Source organism: Mus musculus, chromosome 1, assembly GCF_000001635.26.
Source record: "Mus musculus strain C57BL/6J chromosome 1, GRCm38.p6 C57BL/6J".
Classification (NCBI taxonomy): Eukaryota; Metazoa; Chordata; class Mammalia; order Rodentia; family Muridae; genus Mus; species Mus musculus.
Genome location: NC_000067.6, coordinates 165,197,569 through 165,216,867, shown reverse-complemented (window position 1 = coordinate 165,216,867; position 19,299 = coordinate 165,197,569). Strand labels below are relative to the sequence as shown.

General features: G+C 44.6%; 1 protein-coding gene across 4 annotated transcripts in view; it reads left to right on the top strand.

Annotated features, from left to right (window-relative positions):
• The window catches only part of Tiprl (TIP41, TOR signalling pathway regulator-like (S. cerevisiae)), a 70,374-nt gene extending 65,792 nt beyond the window's left edge, over window positions 1–4,582 (top strand). For 3 of the 4 annotated variants that reach the window (XM_011238792.3, NM_001357410.1, NM_001357411.1), the window contains one exon: window positions 988–1,950. In XM_011238792.3, coding sequence (XP_011237094.1) covers window positions 988–1,128 — 141 coding nt within the window. In that variant the 3' untranslated portion in view covers window positions 1,129–1,950. Of the gene's footprint in view, window positions 1–987 lie in introns of all 4 variants that reach the window. The other variant, NM_145513.4, reaches the window with a different exon arrangement.
• The last annotated feature ends 14,717 nt before the right edge of the window (window positions 4,583–19,299 follow it).

The following is a 19,299-nucleotide window of genomic DNA, read 5'->3' as shown; positions in this document are numbered from 1 at the left end:
AACCACGTCCTTCCACCCCTTCCAAAGAAGATGTGCTCCTCCTGGGCTCTGCAGGGTGGGTCTCTCCTGGGTTTGTCTCCAGCACCAGGGCACCTGGAGATCTTCGCTGCCATCCATCTGAGTCCTGTTCATTCTGAAGAAGCTGAGAGGCAGGGGTGTGACCTGAGTCCCATCGCTGCAGCTGGTGCCATGGATGTTCCTCTGACTTAGCACCTGACCCTCTAGAATGTTTAATAATTTATTCATGTTTTGAGATTATACTAGAGTTCCATAAATTTTCTCTTTCCCCTCCAAGGCCTCCCATGTCCTGTATCTCCTTAGTCTTTCAAATTCACTGTCTCTTTCTTCCATCATTGTAAACATATAGATGCATCCTACTTCCTCTGTGATGTCACTTGTATGTATATGTTCTTACACATCCCTTTTTCTTCCAAAAACTGGTGCCTCTGTACCAGCATCTGTAATTATTCTGACATAATTTTCCTGTATTTTTTGCTCCCCTGGAATTTGTGAAGTCCTTCCGTGGCACTTGGGTTTTGTGATGAACTGGCTTAGTACATGTCTACAAAATAAGTATTTTTTTTTTAAACCATAGTACTTACTCTGTCTGAATATAGTGTATGCTTGGATTAGAATAGTTAGTAACTGTCGTAGAATGTGTACTGGACTCTAACTAAAGATTGAACTTTCAAGTTACTCAAGTAACGGGTACTAGGGAGGGATTTGATCAAAATGTGTGGGATTCTTTTAGCACTTACAGTAGCACTGTCAGTTATGACACCAAGTTCCTTGAAGATCAGCCACACAGTTGAACGATTGAGTAACAGGAAGCAGCTGTTATCTGGGGGAGCACTCAATGCTCCTCCTTACGTGGAGTGTCCCCAGGGCTGAAATTAGCATGCTTTGTGAACTCTTACACTAGAAGGTTTCAGAAATCGTGTGAGCCATAACTGAGAATATACTAATACGATTTTATGTTTTTCCTAGCATGTTCCACCTTCCCTCTTCACGGAACCTAATGAAATATCACAATATTTACCAATTAAGGAAGCAGTTTGTGAGAAGCTCGTATTTCCAGAAAGAATTGATCCTAACCCAGTGGACTCACAAAGTACGCCCTCAGAATAAAATGTGGTACAGCAGACTCTCTCCATGTGGAACCTGACTGGAAACCTTGGCTATTTGTAGGGGTATTTTTATTATGAGAATTAATTTCCTTGCTTATGCGCAGATTTTCTGTAGCCTTAAAGGAAAATAAAAGATTGCTGCAGGCAGGTTCCACACAACTCCTGTTTATCCTGTCTGTTTTCAAGTTCCTGCTCCAGAGAGAGATGTGCTCTGGAGCTTACGTCAGCAGTGATGTGTGTGGGTCTCATGAGGGGACATGGTCTGCATCCGGCCTGAAGCATCGTCTTCACTGTGAGGAGGCTGACTGTAAGGCTGTCACTGAGCCCCGATGCCTGGGACCTGCCGGCCGCCATAGGATGCTGACTGCATGCTGATGTGCTACTCTGGCTCTTGGCTGTGGGCTTTCTGGTGTTTGTTCGCACTTACGGAGAGTTGTGACATGTCACCTACAAAATTAATCTTGTATTAGTCATTAGTTGGAGTTTCTGGGCAACATATTGTGTGTGTTTGTACACACAAGTATTTTTTAAATCTTTTCATTTAAATGTCTTTGTCTCTGAGTAGTGTTAGATTACTTATTTTGATAATTCATTGTTAAAAATTGTGGAGAATTAAAATAAAATAATTGACTTTTTAAAAAAAATTAAAGAGGTGGGCGGTGGGGAGGAGGAGTGTGCATCTGAAGATTGTATTAGTGTATCCCTGTGAGGAGTACCCAGGTGTGTCCTTGGCCATTTCTAAATATGACATATGCCATTTTATATTTATTTGTCCAAGTGTCTTTTGTAAGAGGAGAATAAATAATAAGGAATTATGTATTCATAGTTTGCTGTTTATTTCAGCTTTTCTTAGACTTACTTGAAGATTGGATTAGGATGTATCGTTCTCATTTATTTTGTTCTGAACCCGTTCAGTATTGCAGACACATTTCCCACGCAGATTACAAATGGAAACTGCTAGGTATGAACGCGATCCCCTAGTTTGTTCGCCTTTAAGCGCCTGTCTCTCTTCTCCCTCTGCTCCTTACACTCCTGAGGGCACTTTTAAGTAGTCAGAACACATGGGTACATGTCATGCATAGCATCCCCTTCAGTTCTGAGTACCGTGTTCTCTGATGTGGTATAAGGGATTACATAATGAAGCGATAGAATGTGGTTGGTCCTTTATACGGCGAGTGCTGTGTATGTGGAGTCATCCGGCTCCTCATCAAACAGTTGAAAACATCCCAGCGATTATGACCACGCACAGACTTTCTGTTGTCATTCCCTGACTGTCAGTTTTAGCTATTTGCCTTGTATTAGGTATTATGAGTGAAATACAGGGTAATTTATAGTGTATGAGAGGATCTGATGGCTTATTTTTTATTTTGGTATTTATGTGAATGTGAACCAAATCTCCTATGGTGACCGAGACAACTTTTTGTGGGGTTAAGGTCCGCCAGAGAATGCAGAAGCATCTACACGTGGTGTCAGATGTGATGGCAGAAATAACAACTTGAGAAAGATGGGAGGAGCGACTTTGGTATTCCTCTCTGCTTTTGAAGAAGCTGTCGCAGGCCTTGAGATTGTCATTACCATAACCAGGGAAAAAGCCAGGCAGTCAAAAAAATTACCATGCCTTGAACAACTGAAAGTGGGATTACAAAACAAACTGAATCTCAAAGAATGGGAAGCTCCAAGGAGAAAAAGGACAGAGACTGCCTCCTCTTCAGAGCACAAGAGAAAGGTGGCTAATATCACCACAGCCAACATCTTACTTCAAGATAATCACATCATTTAGTCTTCCCTTCCGTCCTCTCAGCCTGTCATATGCTCCTCCCTGCTCTTTTCAAATTCATATATGCATGACTGTCTAGCTTCTAAATATATAAGTACAACCTGCCCACACTGTATAATGTTACTTGCATGTATGTTTTCAGGGCTGACCATTTGAAGTTAGATAACTAAATTATGCTGTTCCCTGGGGAAGAGTGTTTGCACCTGTCTCGACATTCCTTAATTTACTGTAGTTCATTGTGTAGGATCATTTTACAAGTTCTTTTTTTTTTAAAAAAAAAGATCTATTCTGTATATTTGAGTACACTGTTGCAGTCTTCAGACATACCATAAGAGAGCATCAGATCCCATTTCAGATGGTTGTGAGCCGCCATGTGGTTGCTGGGAATCGAACTCAAAACCTCTGGAAGAGCAATCAGTGCTCTTAACAGCTGAGCCATCTCTCCAGCCCCATTTTATAAATTCTTAAAGGCTGTGTGAGGACTAGTGTGTCATTTTTGGAATAGCTACAAGTCTCATTTAAGGGGACTTACTAACTTTCTCAGTTAAGGATTTGCCTCTTAGATCCAAAGGTCTGTGCCTGGAAAAGAACCAAGCGGAGCTCACGAAAGTCCTGGTAAGGAGGCCAGGCAAGCAGGAAGTAACTGGGGACAGGGGTAAAGCCCTGCCCACCTACCCTAGGTTCCGAGCTCTGAAGGGTTTAAATGCCTTAGGGTGTTGTGGGGAAAGCTGCAAAAACCTGTTTTCATCCCTATTGCATCTGACAAAGCCTACTTGCCCCTGGAGGAGGAGTGGAGGGAGAGTCCTGGACAGGCAAAGGACAATTCCTACCAAAGAAGGAATGGAAGCCAAACTTGGCTGACTTGATGAGGAACTGGAAAGCAGCGTGGACCATAGTTGCATATGCAGAATACTGAGGACTGCTGCCTCTGGTGGGAGGGTGCTGGTGACGTTCTTCACTTGGGACCATTGATTTAAGGTTGGGTTTCCCCCGATTGCTGAATGAGGTGCAAGTGTCGAGAAGGCCACATCCTGAAAACCAGATACGGCTGCCCACAGCAGGCTAGCCAAGGTCAACAGAGAAAACTTTCCTGTACCCCAAAGTGAGCCTGGGGGCCACTAGGTAAGAAGGAAACCAGTCTATGTCAAAGGAAGAACAAAGTGTTGCTCCCTATCTCCTAATGGAGTAGGCATTGGGGACCTAAAGCTGAGGATAAGCAGTACTTTAAAACACACAGACTGCTGGGAAGCGTGGAATTCCAGCTTTAGTTTGAACTACATGGTGAGACTTTTTCTAAGAAAACCAAAGGCTGGAGATGCTGCTCTGCGGTTAAGGGTGAATATGCTTAAGAGCACAGGTTCAATTCCCAGTAGTGCAGAAACAAAAACAGCCTGTTAGCTGGGGTTTATGGGGACAGTCATACCTATGGGAATACCTAGTAATCATTTGGTGATTGGATGATGAGGGAAGCTATGCAATGGGCACATTTACTTACATAACGAGGCAAGCTTTCTGTTACTCATTTCTCACAATTATAAAATGTATTATGAATAACAAAACATCATAACTGATAATGCTTGTTGTAGAAACTAGAGATGCTCTGATTTCTTCTTCCTTCTTATGGAATTCTTTTTCATTTGTTTGAAATACTCTGAGAATCTAATACATATACAATGTGGTGTTTTCGTCATGTTTACTCCCTACTTCATGTCTTCCTGGACCACTCCTCCCCAACTTCGTCCTTTTTCCTTTTTCTTTTTCCTTTTTTTTTTCTACCCACCAAGTCCAATAAGTGTTGCCTATATACTTATGAGTATGGGCACATCCACTGGGCCATCAGTTGTCAGCAGCTCGTCAGCTAGGGGTGGGGGGTCGTGAGCCCCTCCCACCTCCATGCTGCACTGGTGACTGGCTTCATCTTGTGCAGGCAGCCACAGCTGCAGTGAGTTCAGGAGAGCTGTCATGGTTAGAAGACTTTTTTTGTTTGGTTGGTTTTTTTGAGACAGTGTTTCTCTGTGTAGTCCTGGTTGTCCTAGAACTCACTCTATAGACCAGGCTGGTCTGGAACTCAGAAATCTGCCTGCCTCTGCCTCCCAAGTGCTGGGATTAAAGGCGTGCGCCACCACTGCCCGGCTTAGAAGACTTTTTGACCCTGCTTAGTTTCTTTGCTAACATGCCTACTGTAGCTTCCTTCTGTGGCTCATACCAAGATGCTTGCTGATCTTTCCTATGGCATGATCTTTCCTATGGCGTGCATGTAAGTTAAGCAGGAGGCTGGTTTTGCCTTACAGCTTAGGAGGTTAGATGGTACTTGTGGAAAATCAGCCTGTTGTGATATCTTTTTGAGGAAAACTGTTGAGGTGCTTGGATCCACGTGAGTTTTAAGGCTGTGTTAGTCTTGCAGCCACAGGACTCTGTGGTTGTGGCGTGGGCACTGAGTATCCCAGACCAAACCCCATCTCAGCAAATACTCTTTGGCTTAGGTCCCCAAAGCAGACTCAGAAAAGCATGAGGAGGCTGGTTATTTGAAAGGTGAAGGACAGCAGAGTGAGAGGAGGAGAAATAAGGGCGAAAAACCAAGTGTGTGATGAACAGGTAGGTCCCTGCTGTGGTCTAGCTGGCCTTAGTCTTGGCAGAGTATTCTGAGATCCTGGGATACACTCATGTTGCTTCACCAAAGGAGGGGAGGGAGACTTGGCCATTTACATTCCTATCCTATAGCTGGGATGGGAATCCAGAATGAGGGCTTGTGGAGAGCTGTGCCGTGAGCAATCGCCATTATAAGATGGCGCTGGCTTCCACTGCGCCTAACTAGTAAACAAGCCTTATAAGAGGTAGATCGCATAGCACCATGGTTTGCGTGCTCAGGGTCCTAGTGCACATCCGCCTTATGTACAGAGGTATCATTCAGACTCATTCATTCCAAAAGAGGAACAGGAAAATGCAACAGGCATTTACAGTTTTTGAAGGAGCCGAGGGAGGGCGAGTTCACGCTCCAGTAGAGTATATACAGATTAAGGAGCTTGCTGAAGCAGTCCATAATTATGGAGTCAGCGCTAATTTCACTGTAGCACAAGTCGAAAGGCTTGCGACTCACGCTATGACTCCTGGTGATTGGCAGACTGTAGTAAAAGCTGCAGCCCCCAGTATGGGAATGTATCTTGAGTGGAAAGCCTTGTGGCAGGACTCCTGCCAGACGCAGGCAAGGGCCAATGCCACCATGGAAGGGGACCAAAGAACATGGACGTTTGAATTGCTTACAGGTCAGGGACAGAATGCCGCTAACCAAACAGATTATCATTGGGGAGCGTACGCTCAGATCTCAGCTGCCACTGTTAAGGCATGGAAGGCACTCTCTAGGAAGCGGGAGGCGAGTGGACATTTGACAAAAATCACCCAGGGTGCACAGGAGTCATTCTCAGATTTTGTGGCCAGAATGACGGAGGCAGCAGGGAGGATATTTGGAGACCCAGAAGCAGCTATGACTTTAATTGAACAATTGGTTTATGAACAAGCTACGCAGGAATGCAGATCAGCAATCACACCTAGAAAGAGTAAGGGGTTACAGGACTGGTTAAAGGTTTGCCGTGAGCTTGGAGGGCTGCTTACTAATGATGGATTGGCAGCCGCCATTCTGCAGGGGCGGAGGCGCTCGGACCCTGAAGCCGACAGTCCGGAGGCTGAGCAGCAAGCTGGCTTTCGCCAGCTGCTTTTGGCCTTTTTCTGGACTGATTAGCTTGCATTTTATCTGGCTGGTACCTTTCTCCCTCATAACAAGCTGCTTCCTCCTCCAAGTCCGTTTCCTCAGAGGGGCTAAGTTCCTCATCTGATTCTGAGCTACTAAGAGCTAGGTCCTTAAACTCATCTAGTGGCAGGTATAGGTTCCTTCTCCTAGGGCCCTCCGCTGATTGATCTTTCTTCTCTTTTCCTTCTCCTTCCTTCCAAACTCACCCCAGGTATTCTTCCCTGACATTATCTTTTCCTCGGGTTCAAGACCCGTGGAAAGGTCTGTATGCTTAATTGGTGCACCATGTGTCCTCTTTGCTCCTAATCTCTCTCCCCGCTCTACCTCTGAATTTCATCCAGAATTCTCTGCCCTGCCTTAACCACTTGTTGACATTCCTCATCCTTTAAGCACGATCTTATCAGCTTCCACAACGGCATGGCTCCTGCTTTAAGTTTGCCATTCTCCAGTTCCCTAACTAAATCTCCCTTGAGTTTCTCCCAAGAGGGGATAGTTAAGGACCCTGAGCACGCAAACCACGGTGCTATGCGATCTACCTCTTTTACAAAGCCTTCTAGTGTCTTGGTGGCGACTTTCAAGCCACTCTGCCTCAGGACCGACCGTAAGGCGGTTACTACAGAGTGGGAGGTCCCCATGCTATCTTCTTGCCTTTTACTAACTGTTCCTGACCTCGACTGAGCACCAGTTAGCAATTCCACCGGTGGAAACAGTACGCAATCAAAAAGAAAAGGAATGAGCCCTGTGAAAAGGAACAGAAAGGCTTCTAGTATCTCGCTGGCAAGAATTCACTCGGACAACTGGATCCTTCTACGGCAAAGCTTTTATTGCTTCAACATAAGGAAGACCCCGAACCCAGAAAATGGCGTTGCTTATATAGCCCACAGCGTGACGTTTCAGCACCTGATGTGTCGTGACAGCACCTGATTAGTTGCTCGCCCATCACCCCATTACTACGCCCCGAGATGGGCAGTGACTGGGCGTGAATTCACTCTTGCACTTGCGCATAAGGCTTGTTTACTAGTTAGGCGCAGTGGAAGCCAGCGCCATTTTAAATGGCGATTGCTCACGGCACGGCTCTCCACAAGGGCTCTACTCTTTGAAATGCTCACTTGACCAAGCCCACTCAGTCAGTCAACAGGTTCTCCAGCCCGGGAGTGAGGATTAAGAAGAAAAAAGACAATTAAGCAACATTGTAGCATGGCCTCAGTCAATTCTGAGACTGAAGGCAGGCTTAGTTTTTCCCAATCTGCTTTTTTATACCATTTTAATTACATGCAAGTATTAAGGGTGACTAGTACAATGAGGAGTCAAGCAAGACAATAGTCAAGGAACAAGCAAGACAGTAAACACAAAGTCCCATGATCACTCTGGTGGTCGCTTTTTCTAAGGATAATCAAGATATCTGAGCCTACTTCTCTGTTCTACCCTAGAATCAGATTCTTACTTCCTTGACCTTGGCCAATGTCAGATTCCTGCCTGGACTTACTTCTTCCTCATGGCCTAATGTCAGATTCCTGCCAAGCGGCACCCCAAAAGGCTCTCCACACTTACTGCTACACAATACACACAGAAATGCACACGTGCTTGGCTGCAAGAGAGAGGCTGTCTGCTTCCAGGATGTCCACTCAGTGTAGGAAGAGACATGTTAGTTGAGGGAGATGAGGTGGGCACCGGCAGCCCTTGTTACAAAGTGGAAAAGTGTTTTGTAAAGCAGTGTCCTGACATCTCTAATCTGTTGTTAACACTTCCCAGGTGTGTGTGCATTTCTGAACCTAGTTTATTTTATCCCACCTGGCATTCAGGCAGCAAGAGGTATGGCATCTTCAGCAACCTCAGAGTGGGTTAACTCTTCATGAGTCAGAGAAAAGAGAAGAGAAGAGGAGGGGAGGGGAGGGGAGGGGAGGGGAGAGTCAGACACACATACTGGATGAAGCAGAAAAGGCTATACTGCTACTTTATTGTTTTTATACCTTCTCAGGATCATATGTTTTTAAAAACATTTTTACATTCCATAAAATAAAAACATAAGTTCATAGTATCTTTAAGCCAATAGTTCATGTCATAGGTTGTTAAGGCTTAAGGAGTCACAGCAGGATTGTTTACATGTCTTTCCATTAAGACTAGTACCTGACTAAACATTCATTATCTGTCTTCTAGTCCCCAGAAGTTTACCAGAAGTTTAAAACAGTTTTTATGTCATAAATTAGCATGCTTTTATCAAGAGACAAATCATCTGTCTTGTGTCTTATTATTTTGAAGTCTTGTATAAACTAGTCCATCATTTACTTTCTGTCCTTGCACCCACAATAAATTGCCTATTCCCAGTTTATAGCAGTAGCCTCATTCCTAACATAGAAGGAATGTTTTCCTTGATCATAAATTTGTTCCAAGCCTGCTTTCTTTTCCTAGAGCAATTAGCCCGTGGCACATGAAGGTTTACAGAGCTCTGTTTGCAGCTTTTATTCTGTAGGGGGCTTGAGATTACTTGTATACATTTAGGAGTTCTATAAAATCATTATTAGGAATTATAAAATCATCAATTCATCTATAAAGCATGAAAGTACATCTTCATATTGATCTGCAGGAAATCTGCCCAATAGGGTGGGCTAATGCCCAGGAATCAGGAATCAGTAGGCTATGTAAGGCGGGAAAGGAATATCAACACCAAGAAGCAATCCTGGCATGAAGTCTCTGAGGATCCTGCATCCCATAGTGTACCCATTGCAGCCATGCAGAATGGTGCGCCATCTCTAGAAAACTCACTTGCCATAGCCTTTCCTAGATGGCTTCTGACACCTGTCTATACAAGTGCCCCTTTACAGGATGGCTGTATTGCCTTAGAACAGCAATGCTGCCATAATGTAAAAGTGGTGAGAATACCAAACACTGTTGGTAACTCTTTGCCTCCTTTTCCTGTCTCTAAATGACCACGCCTCTCTCCTAAGAGACTTTAGGGAAATTATCTGAACTCTACCACTAAGGTCAGTCGTAGGCTTTGGGAAACAGTGAGTTTCCCCCTGAGCTTAGTGCCTCCCACCATGGCTGTATTATTGGATGATTGTACATACCCTGCCCCTGGAATTGGAGGCAGCTTTTCTGCATTATGGAAAGATACTGATAGTCATGCTTTTATAGGACCTGTGGTACCAAAATAGAAATATAATAAACCCTATCCTGACTGGTTCAGTCAAAGGCCCCTTTCTACTTATTTCACATGGTGGCGAACACCTTTAATCCTAGCACTTGGGAGGCAGAGGCAGGCGGATTTCTGAGTTTGAGGCCAGCCTGTTTTACAGAGTGAGTTCCAGGGCAGCCAGGGCTACACAGAGAAACCCTTTCTCGGAAAAAAAAAAAAAAAGAAAAGAAAAAGAAAAGAAAAGAAAAAGAAAAAGACTTGAAAACCCATTGATACAGGGAGGAAGTGTGGGTGCCCAGAGCAGTCTCCATGAGAGACATGATCCTAAGGGATCTACGGTCTAGCATCTCGCTTCACAGCTTCCAACTCTGACTTGTGACCACTCAGAAGCCTGACTTTTTTTTTTTTTTTTGATAGTAGCAGGATGAATATGGCTACCTAGGATGTTAAGAATCTCATCAAGCCGGGAAGTGGAGCACACCTTTAATCCCAGCACTCAGGAGGTAGAGATAGGCGAATCTCAGTTCCAGGCCAGCTTGGTCTACAGAGTGAGTTCCAGGACAGCCAGGGCTACAAAGAGAGATCTTGTGTCAAAAAACATAAACAACAACAAAATTTGTGTCAAAACACAGCTGAAGTTGGGGGTTTGCATGCTGGCCCCAGGCTCTCATGGCTGTATAGATAATCCCTCTTCATGTAGGTCCCATCCTGTGTGAGGACCACTCCCTCCCTCTACCCTCCAACTTCAGCTGGGCAATGGCTTTTAGTCTTGTCATCTCCGGTCTCTTAGATCTTTCCGTTAAAATCACTAAGTGTGAAGCATGTCTACCTTGACTGATTCCATGCCTCAGTGCTGAGAGGCCCACCTTCTTTCTGTTTCTTGGTGACTGCTCTACAGTTTCCTGCATGCAGACTACACAGACTACTTTGTTTTGTTTTTTTGTTTTTTTGTTTTTTGAGATAGGGTTTCTGTGTAGCCGAACACACTCTGTACACCAAGCTAGCCTTTAACTCAGAAATCTGCCTGCCCCTGCTTCCAGAGTCCTGGGATTTAGAGGCATATGCCACCACTGCCTGGCTGTACACATACCCTGAAAACACTGTGTTTTGTTTAAGCTCTGGTTCAGGGGAGTGATTTAATCAGGCACCCACAGAATCTCCCACTTAAGCTTCCTGGTTACAGAGCCTGGCAAGACAGAGTGGCAGAATGGCTATGCAGAGACAAACCCCTCAGCCTGGGGTCTGGTCTGCATCTGTGCTACATAATGGGCCACGAGGAGAACAGTGTCAAGTCATCTGAGTGGAGAGTGGGGGAGGCTGTTATTTGACGTCTACCTCATGTCCCAGACACTGTGCTTGGTGCTGGGAATGCAGATAAAATCTATACCCTGACCAGACCCAAGCTCCAGTTGAGAGACAGCATACCATGCCAAGTGACAGGCTACAGGCAAGGTAAGATGACATACAAGATACAGGCAAGATAAGAAAACTTGCTGGAGATGAAGGGACAAGGGGTGTAGGAGAAGAAAAGGTGTTTTCTGGAAAGACACAGTGAAGATCATTGGATTCAGCAGTCACCACATCATGAGGGGAGCACAGAGAGGAAGGGCATGGCAGCCCAGAAGTCAGCAGTGATTTATCTGTAGGGAAATTATGGGCTAACAAATGATCATCTTATAGTGGTTCGTAATGACAGAACCCTACTCTCTAATAGTTCCCGGGGCCAGAATCGGAGATGGAATCAAGGTATTAGCAGGGCCATGCTCCCCCTGCCCAGCCGGGTCCTGGGGAGCCCTTCCCTTGCCTCTGCACCCTGCAGCTGCTGGTTGGTGCTGGCACTCCTTGGCTTGTGGCTGTATTGCTCCAAACCCTTGCCTCTGTTGTCACCTTGCTATGTCTGTCTCCTCTGCCTTCTTATTGCCATTAGCACTGAGCTAAATATGAGATCCGTCTCTAGTTATGGCTCCTATTAAAACACATGGGCATTAACATTCACAGCTCCCAGGGACGAAGACATGGATGTCTTTAGGGCCATTTTTCAGTTTACCACACTATGAGTGGACTTACTTATTTAGTGTGTGTACATGGTATATCAGTGTGTGTGATATATGTGTGTGTACATGGTATATCAGTGTGTGTGATATATGTGTGTGTACATGGTATATCAGTGTGTGTGATATATGTGTGTGTACATGGTATATCAGTGTGTGTGATATATGTGTGTGTGCATGGTATTTCAGTGTGTGTGATATATGTGTGTGTACATGGCATATCAGTGTGTGTGATATATGTGTGTGTACATGGCATATTAGTGTGTGTGATATATGTGTGTGTACATGGTATATCAGTGTGTGTGATATATGTGTGTGTACATGTGTGAGCTCGTGGGTGGAGGCTAAGGGTCAACATTGGGTGTTTACTGCTCTTCACCTTAGTTTTTGCGGCAGGGTCTTTCACTGAACCTGGGGCTCATTCATTTGCTAGGGCCTCAGGCTGGTGTGGCAAGTACTTTAAAAACTGAGTCATCTTTTTTTCTTTTGACAAAGTTTCCCTGTAGGTCAGGAACTTTCGATCCTCTTGCCTTGGCCTCTTATGTGCTGGGATTGTCAGCGCGTACCACCAGGCCCAGCTACCATGTGATCATAAGCAGGGCATCTCCTATGAGCCTATGCCAGTGCCTGGCAAATACAGAAGTGGATGCTCACAGTCATCTATAGAATGGATCACAGGGCCCCAATATAGGAACTAGAGAAAGTACCCAAGAGCTGAAGGGGTCTGCAACCCTATAGGTGGAACAACAATATGAATTAACCAGTACCCCGGAGCTCATGTCTCTAGCTGCATATGTAGCAGAAGATGGCCTAGTTGGCCATCACTGGAAAGAGAGGCCCATTGGACTTGCAAACTTTATATGCCCCAGTACAGGGGAACGCCAGAGCCAATAAGTGGGAGTGGGTGGGTAGGAGAGCAGGGCGGGGGGAGGGGTATAGGGGTCTTTTGGGATAGCATTTGAAATGAAAATGAAGAAAATATCTAATAAAAAAGTGTGTGTGTGTGTGGGGGGGAATCCTGCATAGAACACAGCAGATTCCCTGCCCCCCCCCCCCAGCAGGGACCACATCATCTGTCATCATACAGCTGACTTCCATCCTGATGCAATCAATCTACTTAATGTCAAGTATGCTGACAAGAGTGTTTGTGACTCAGTCGTCTGGAGGTATTTAAAGGGTGAGTTTGAGGACTTGGATGCAAAAATAAACAGAAAAAAGAAAACAAAAAAGCAGGGCACCAACTCTGTCCATGTCTTTCAGGACATGGCACAAGTCACAGAGAATGCCCTAAAGCCATGGTTAACCTGATGGAAACAGAGCAGAAAGAACAGTGAGTCACAGAAGCTCTGCCAGGTGGGCAGCCAAGAATCTTGTGGCCCAGGAGCCTCAGAAACCCATACAGCACTTCCTTCTACTTCCCTTCTCCGTCCCTCCCCCTCCCCTTCTCCCTTCCCCTCCCTTTTCCTTTCTTCTCCTTCTCCCTCCCCTTCCTCCTCTCTTCTCTCTCTCTTTCTTTCTTTCTTTTTCTTTTTCTTTTTTCTTTTTTTGGTTTTTTCGAGACCGGGTTTCTCTGTGTAGCCCTTGCTGTCCTGGAACTCACTTTGTAGACAAGGCTGACCTAGAACTCAGAAATCCACCTGCCTCTGCCTCCCCTCCTCCCCTCCTCCCCTCCTGTCTCTATGTTCCCTCCCCTCCCCCTCTCTGTCTTTTTTCCCTTTTCTTTTATTAGACAGAGTATCTCTATGTAACCTTGGCTAGAAGCCTCTCGAGAGGCTGGAACTCAGAGATCCATCTACCTCTGTCTCTGCCACTATACCTGGCTTCCCCTTCAGAGCTTTTGACCCCTTCTGTGGTGGCTTGAATGCTTGGCCCATGGGAAGTGGCACTATTAGGAGGTGTGAAATAGATGTGGCCTTGTTCAAGAATATGCACTACTGTGGGGGTGGGCTTTGAGGGCTTCTCTGGTGCTCAGGCTCCACCCAGTGCAGAAAAGAATCTCCTTCTGGCTGCCTTCAGAACAAAATGGAGAACTCGTGGCTCCTCCAGGACCAAGTCTCCCTGCATGATACCATGTTTCCCACCATGATGATAATGGACTGAGTCTCTGAAACTGTAAACCAGCCCCAGTTAAATGTTTACTTTTATAAGAGTTGCCTTGGTCATGGTTTCTCTTCCACAGCAATGAAACACTAAGACACCCTCCTTTCTTACACAAACATACCATTTTTATTTTAGAGGCCATCATCCCATTTCCCTTTTTGTTTCCTGTTAGCATTCTAAGGTCCTTCTCGAAGTTGCAGTTACCTGGCAACAGCCAGGTTGGCCTGACTCTCTATAAAAGGGGATGCTCGCCTCCTCCTCTCTCTCTTGCTCTTGCCTTCCTGCCCCTGTTCTGTCCTCTTGTCCCTTCCCCCCTCTCTCTCCAAGTGCTCATGGCCAGCCTCTACTTCTCTACTCTCTCTGCCTTTCTCTGCCTCTACTACCCTCTAGACTCCCTTCCCCATGTCCTGAATAAACTCTATTCTATACTATACACATGGCTGTCCCTTAGGGGGACATGCTTCAGCATAGGCTCACCAAGGCACCCCCTTCCCCCATACCTGGATATAATGCCACCAAACATATCCCCTCATCTCTTTATTTTTTTATAAGCACATCCCTGCCCAAACCACATGACTAGGAAGACTGGACAGGTAACTCTGGCTACTTATACCTCCTCCTGTGTGTGCTTGAAAATATTTGATTCAGGGGCTTTTTTTAATGAATAAAAGCAACAGTAGAGTTGATACTGACAATAAATAGAGTGTTATGGTTTTATTGTTGTTTGCTTTTAAATTGGGTGAGTGCCCTGGTTAGAAAGAAGCATCAGAGACCCAGAGGAAAGTATCTCTCCTACAGGCACATCTGACCTCTCAACACCGAGACAGGACATGGTCATCTACAGAGCTCATGCCCCAGAGCTGGGCAACCAAGTCACTTCCATCTCCCCCACATTGCAAATGTTTACAATTTGGAGTTTGATTGAATTCATAGCTGGTCTTTGATATGAATTCATCCAGCCTGCAAGTAGCCTGTGGGTGGGTGATTCTGAGAAGAGAATCGTCCTTAAGATAATAGGTATTTTGATAAAGAGCATTCATCTATAGATGAATTGGGATCCTGGTATTTTTTGAGGTTCAGACTTGGGTACATTTAGGGAAAGAAAAGAATGGACACCTGTTAGTTACATTATGCAGTAATATTTTGGTAAATGTGGTGGTCACTATGCCAAGCACTTAAAAAAAAATGGCATTACTGGCTGGGGAGCTGGCTCAGTTTGTAAAGTGCTTGTTACCCAAGCAAGAGGGCCTGAATTCAATCCCCAGCAACTACATAAAAATCCACGCACAGTGGTGCATACCTGTAATCCCAGAGGCACAGACAGGTCATGGTTGTTTGCATAACAACATCACGCTGGTGCTCATGGGCCAATCTGTGTAGCTGAATCAACGAGCTCCAGGCAGAGGTCCTGTCTCAAAAAAACCTGGTAGAGAGTGATAAAGAACCACTACACTTGGACACCTGCACCTATGCATTTACATGGAAGTGCGCACGCGCGCGCACACACACACACACACACACACACACACACACACACACACAACTCCAGAACAAAAAATGGCTCTGTTGTAGTAGCAATGATTTTCCTTACAATAAAAGTATACAGTTTAGTGATTCCTTGGTGTTATACAGTCATAACCACCATTTGCTTTAGCATTTAGAACATCCCACTAGTCATCCCTCCCCACTCTCTCCACCCCAGCTCTAGTAAGCAGCCACTGGGCCACTAGCGTTTTCATGGCTTTGGCTATGTTGGACATTTGCATAAATTGACATCAACACAATCTTTTGTTAAGACAGTGCCATCTAAAGAAACTAACCCTTGGTATCATTTGCCCAAGAGTGGGCCTGATGGGCTTTTTCTGAAGAGTCCTCTCTATTTGTTGAACAGCAGTTATGAAATGGATAATGAATACGGAACTCTTGCTCAGTGTTTTTTTTATAGGAGTCTCACAATGGAAGAACTTGTTTCTCTGACTCAGAACAGTACAGAAAGCCACAGACAGCTGTTCTCAAGCCATGCTCACATGTTGTTCTCGACAATTTTAAAGAGGAGGGGGTGTTGACTGGAAGACTTTTCTGTCGAGTTACCACATCTTACACACTTACACACAACATACACAATGCACACCCCCACCCGCGCGTGCACACGGTCGCACCCCCCCCCCCCACACACACACACTGTTTTGAGTCAGGGGTATGCATGAGCTATGAAGGGAGCATAAGGAACAGAGTATAAGATCAAAGCTATGCAACTAGCTAAGCTTACAAGAGTTGATTACACTGAGATTATAAGCTGTGATAAGATTGATTACATAGTTTTTGTTAAAGGGCAGTTGATTCTGATCAGGCTAAGTACACAGCATATAAACAAAATGAGCACATGATTCTAAGTGACCTCAAAGCACATTGTTAACTTGGTCACAGACTGGGCCAAGGGCTGGTTTATAAAATGCAATCCACAGGAGACAATTCTCAGAAAAATCATCTCCCCATTTGCTTACTGGCTTCCTTCTCTTACTATGTTTTCAAAGTTCATCCATGTTGCATGGATTCGTATTCCCTTCCCACTGTGGATATGCATGGGTATATTAAAGTATATTTAACCATCACTTACTGGCCACTGGACAATCTAAACTTTTTATTATTAATAAAGTTGCTATGAACATTTGTGTACTTTGAAACATGAATTTATAGTTTTGTTGTTATTGATAGAAGTCTGAGTAGGGGGCTGGAGAGATGGCTCAGCGGTTAAGAGTGCCCGAGTGCTTTTCTGGAGGTCCTGAGTTCAAATCCCAGCACCCACATGGTGGCTCACAACCATCTGTAATGAGATCTGACATCTTCTTCTGGTATGTCTGAAGACAGCTATAGTGTACTTACATATAATAATAAATAAATGTTTTTTTTAAAAAAAAGAAGTCTGAGTAGATTGAATTGTCAGGTCATTATGTATTTCTGTTTTTTAACTGTTTGGGGAACAGCCAGTTTGGTTTCTCATTTGATGTTCTTACAAGCAGTGTGTCCTCCAGACCTTCAGCAGCCTGTGTTCTAGCTGTCAATCACAGCTAGGGGGTCAGGGAGCGCCCTTATTGTGCTTTGGCTTGCAGCCCTGTAATGACTGATGACACTGGCACGTTTTCATGTGTTTATAGGACATCTGTGTATCTTCTCAGAAACTGTCTATTTATGCAGAGTCTTTGTTTTTGTTGTTGTTGTTGTTGATTTATGAAGACTTGTCCACTGAGTCTTTGTCTATTTTAAAACTTGACCGCCTTTTGATTTTAAAGAAGAGTCCTTCCACATTCTGGACACAAATCCTTTGAGATGTTTTTACTTGTGTGTGTGTATGCTTTGAGCACATACAGAAACTTAATTTTTATGAAGTTCATTGTATTCTCCCTGACTCTTATCTCTTTTCTCTCTCCCTCCCTCTCCCTCTCCTTCTCCTCCCTCTCCCTCTCTCCGTGTCTGTGTATCTCTTCCCCCATCCACCTTGAGACAGGGTGTCTACATAGCCCTGGCTGCCCTGGAACTCACTATGTAGACCATGTTGGCTTCTACCTCAGAGATCTATGTGCTTCTGCCTCCTGAGTGTTGGGATTAATGTGCACTACACCAGGTTCACATTGTTGCTTGTGGTTTAAGTATCTTATGTAAGACATCATTGTCCAACCAAAGGTCAAGATTTATTCTTGTACACGCCTAGAACTGCTTTATAACCATCAGCTCTTGCTTTTAGGACTAGAGTCCATTTGGCTTAGGCTCTGTTTGTGGTATGAGGGAGAAGTCCAGCTGTGGAGTGAGGGAGGAGTCCAGCTGTGGTGTGGGGGAGGAATCCAGCTGTGTTGTGAGGGAGAAGTCCAGCTGTGTTGTGAGGGAGAAGTCCAGCTGTGGAGTGAGGGAAGAGTCCAGCTGTGGAGTGAGGGAGGAGTCCAGCTGTGGAGTGAGGGAGGAGTCCAGCTGTGGTGTGGGGGAGGAGTCCAGCTGTGGAGTGAGGGAGGAGTCCAGCTGTGGAGTGAGGGAGGAGTCCATCTGCATTCTTTTTTACATGGATATCCAAATGTCTTAGCATCATTTACTGAAAGGATATATTAAGCATTTGACACCATCTGTCTCCCTTTCTCCTCCTGAAACTGTAAGGATATGTGTTCTCATTCCCTTGTGGTAGACACTAAATCTGAGAAGGATCAAGTAACCTGCCTGTGGCCACATAACGTGCACACAAGTGCAGGAACCTACATTTGAACTCATGTTCCTTTGACCCCAGACACTACTTTATTCTTTAAAAGTTTTTTATAAATGATAAAGCAACAGTGTAGAATGCCTTATTGAAGACAATATGCTTTCTAAAAGGGAATGTTTAAAAAGAGAGAGAGAGAGAGAGAGAGAGAGAGAGAGAGAGAGAGAGAGAACTGATAGCCTAGCATTGAGAAAAAGAATAAACAGAGGCAGAGAAAGATTGCTTATATCTGTGGATTCATAAAAACTGGCTTTTAGAAATTTTTATTTTATATACAGTTTTTAACTAGGATAACTGATATTTTGACTTTTGTATATGTAATTCATACAAAACTCCCCATGATAGCACTAAGAACACAGAATTGAGGAAGAATACCAATATTTGGTCTTGGAAAGGAGCCACTTCCTCTAGCGTCATGTTAGAAAATCATCAGAGATCAAAAGACTCTTCCCAAGAAGTGTGTACGCCAATACATTCATTATAGAAATTGTTATGTGCTGTGTATTATCTCTGTGTTTCATGTTGATACTGTTCTGTTCTTTCCTGATTTCCCCCGAAGTGGAAAAAAAAAAAAATCTCATCACAGACCGCCATTGTAACTTTATCTACTTTGATAGCAGGAAGTGCATATTCCCTTCCCAGCACACAGCTTGCTAATGTTTTTCAAGAGAACAATAAAGAATGAATCAGCAGTTGTGGAAACACTGTGGGTAGAAGGTTAGCTTTAAGACAGCTATGCAGGATTCTCCTAGAATCTTAGGGGACACCTGAGGTTATAGGCAGCTGGGCACAAAGGAGGCTTTCTTCTGAAAGAGTTTAGAGGAAACTCATTGGAAAGACCACAGGGAGAGAGATATGAGCACCACAGGGTGATGGAATGAGGCATCTTTGTCCCATGTCTGAATCTTAGGGGACTATCTGAACAACGGTACAAGGGGCAAATGGACTCTGGTGTAAACGCTCACATACGGCCCTTAACGCAGCCTCTGTGATCAGCTCTAAATGCTTCCTCCTCTCTCTAGCAGAGGGGCGGCTTGGTCTCAGAAATTCCACCCAGGGATCCTATGAGCTTAGTTCTACATTTGTGCCGATAGTGTCGAGCATATCGTGTAAAAAAAAA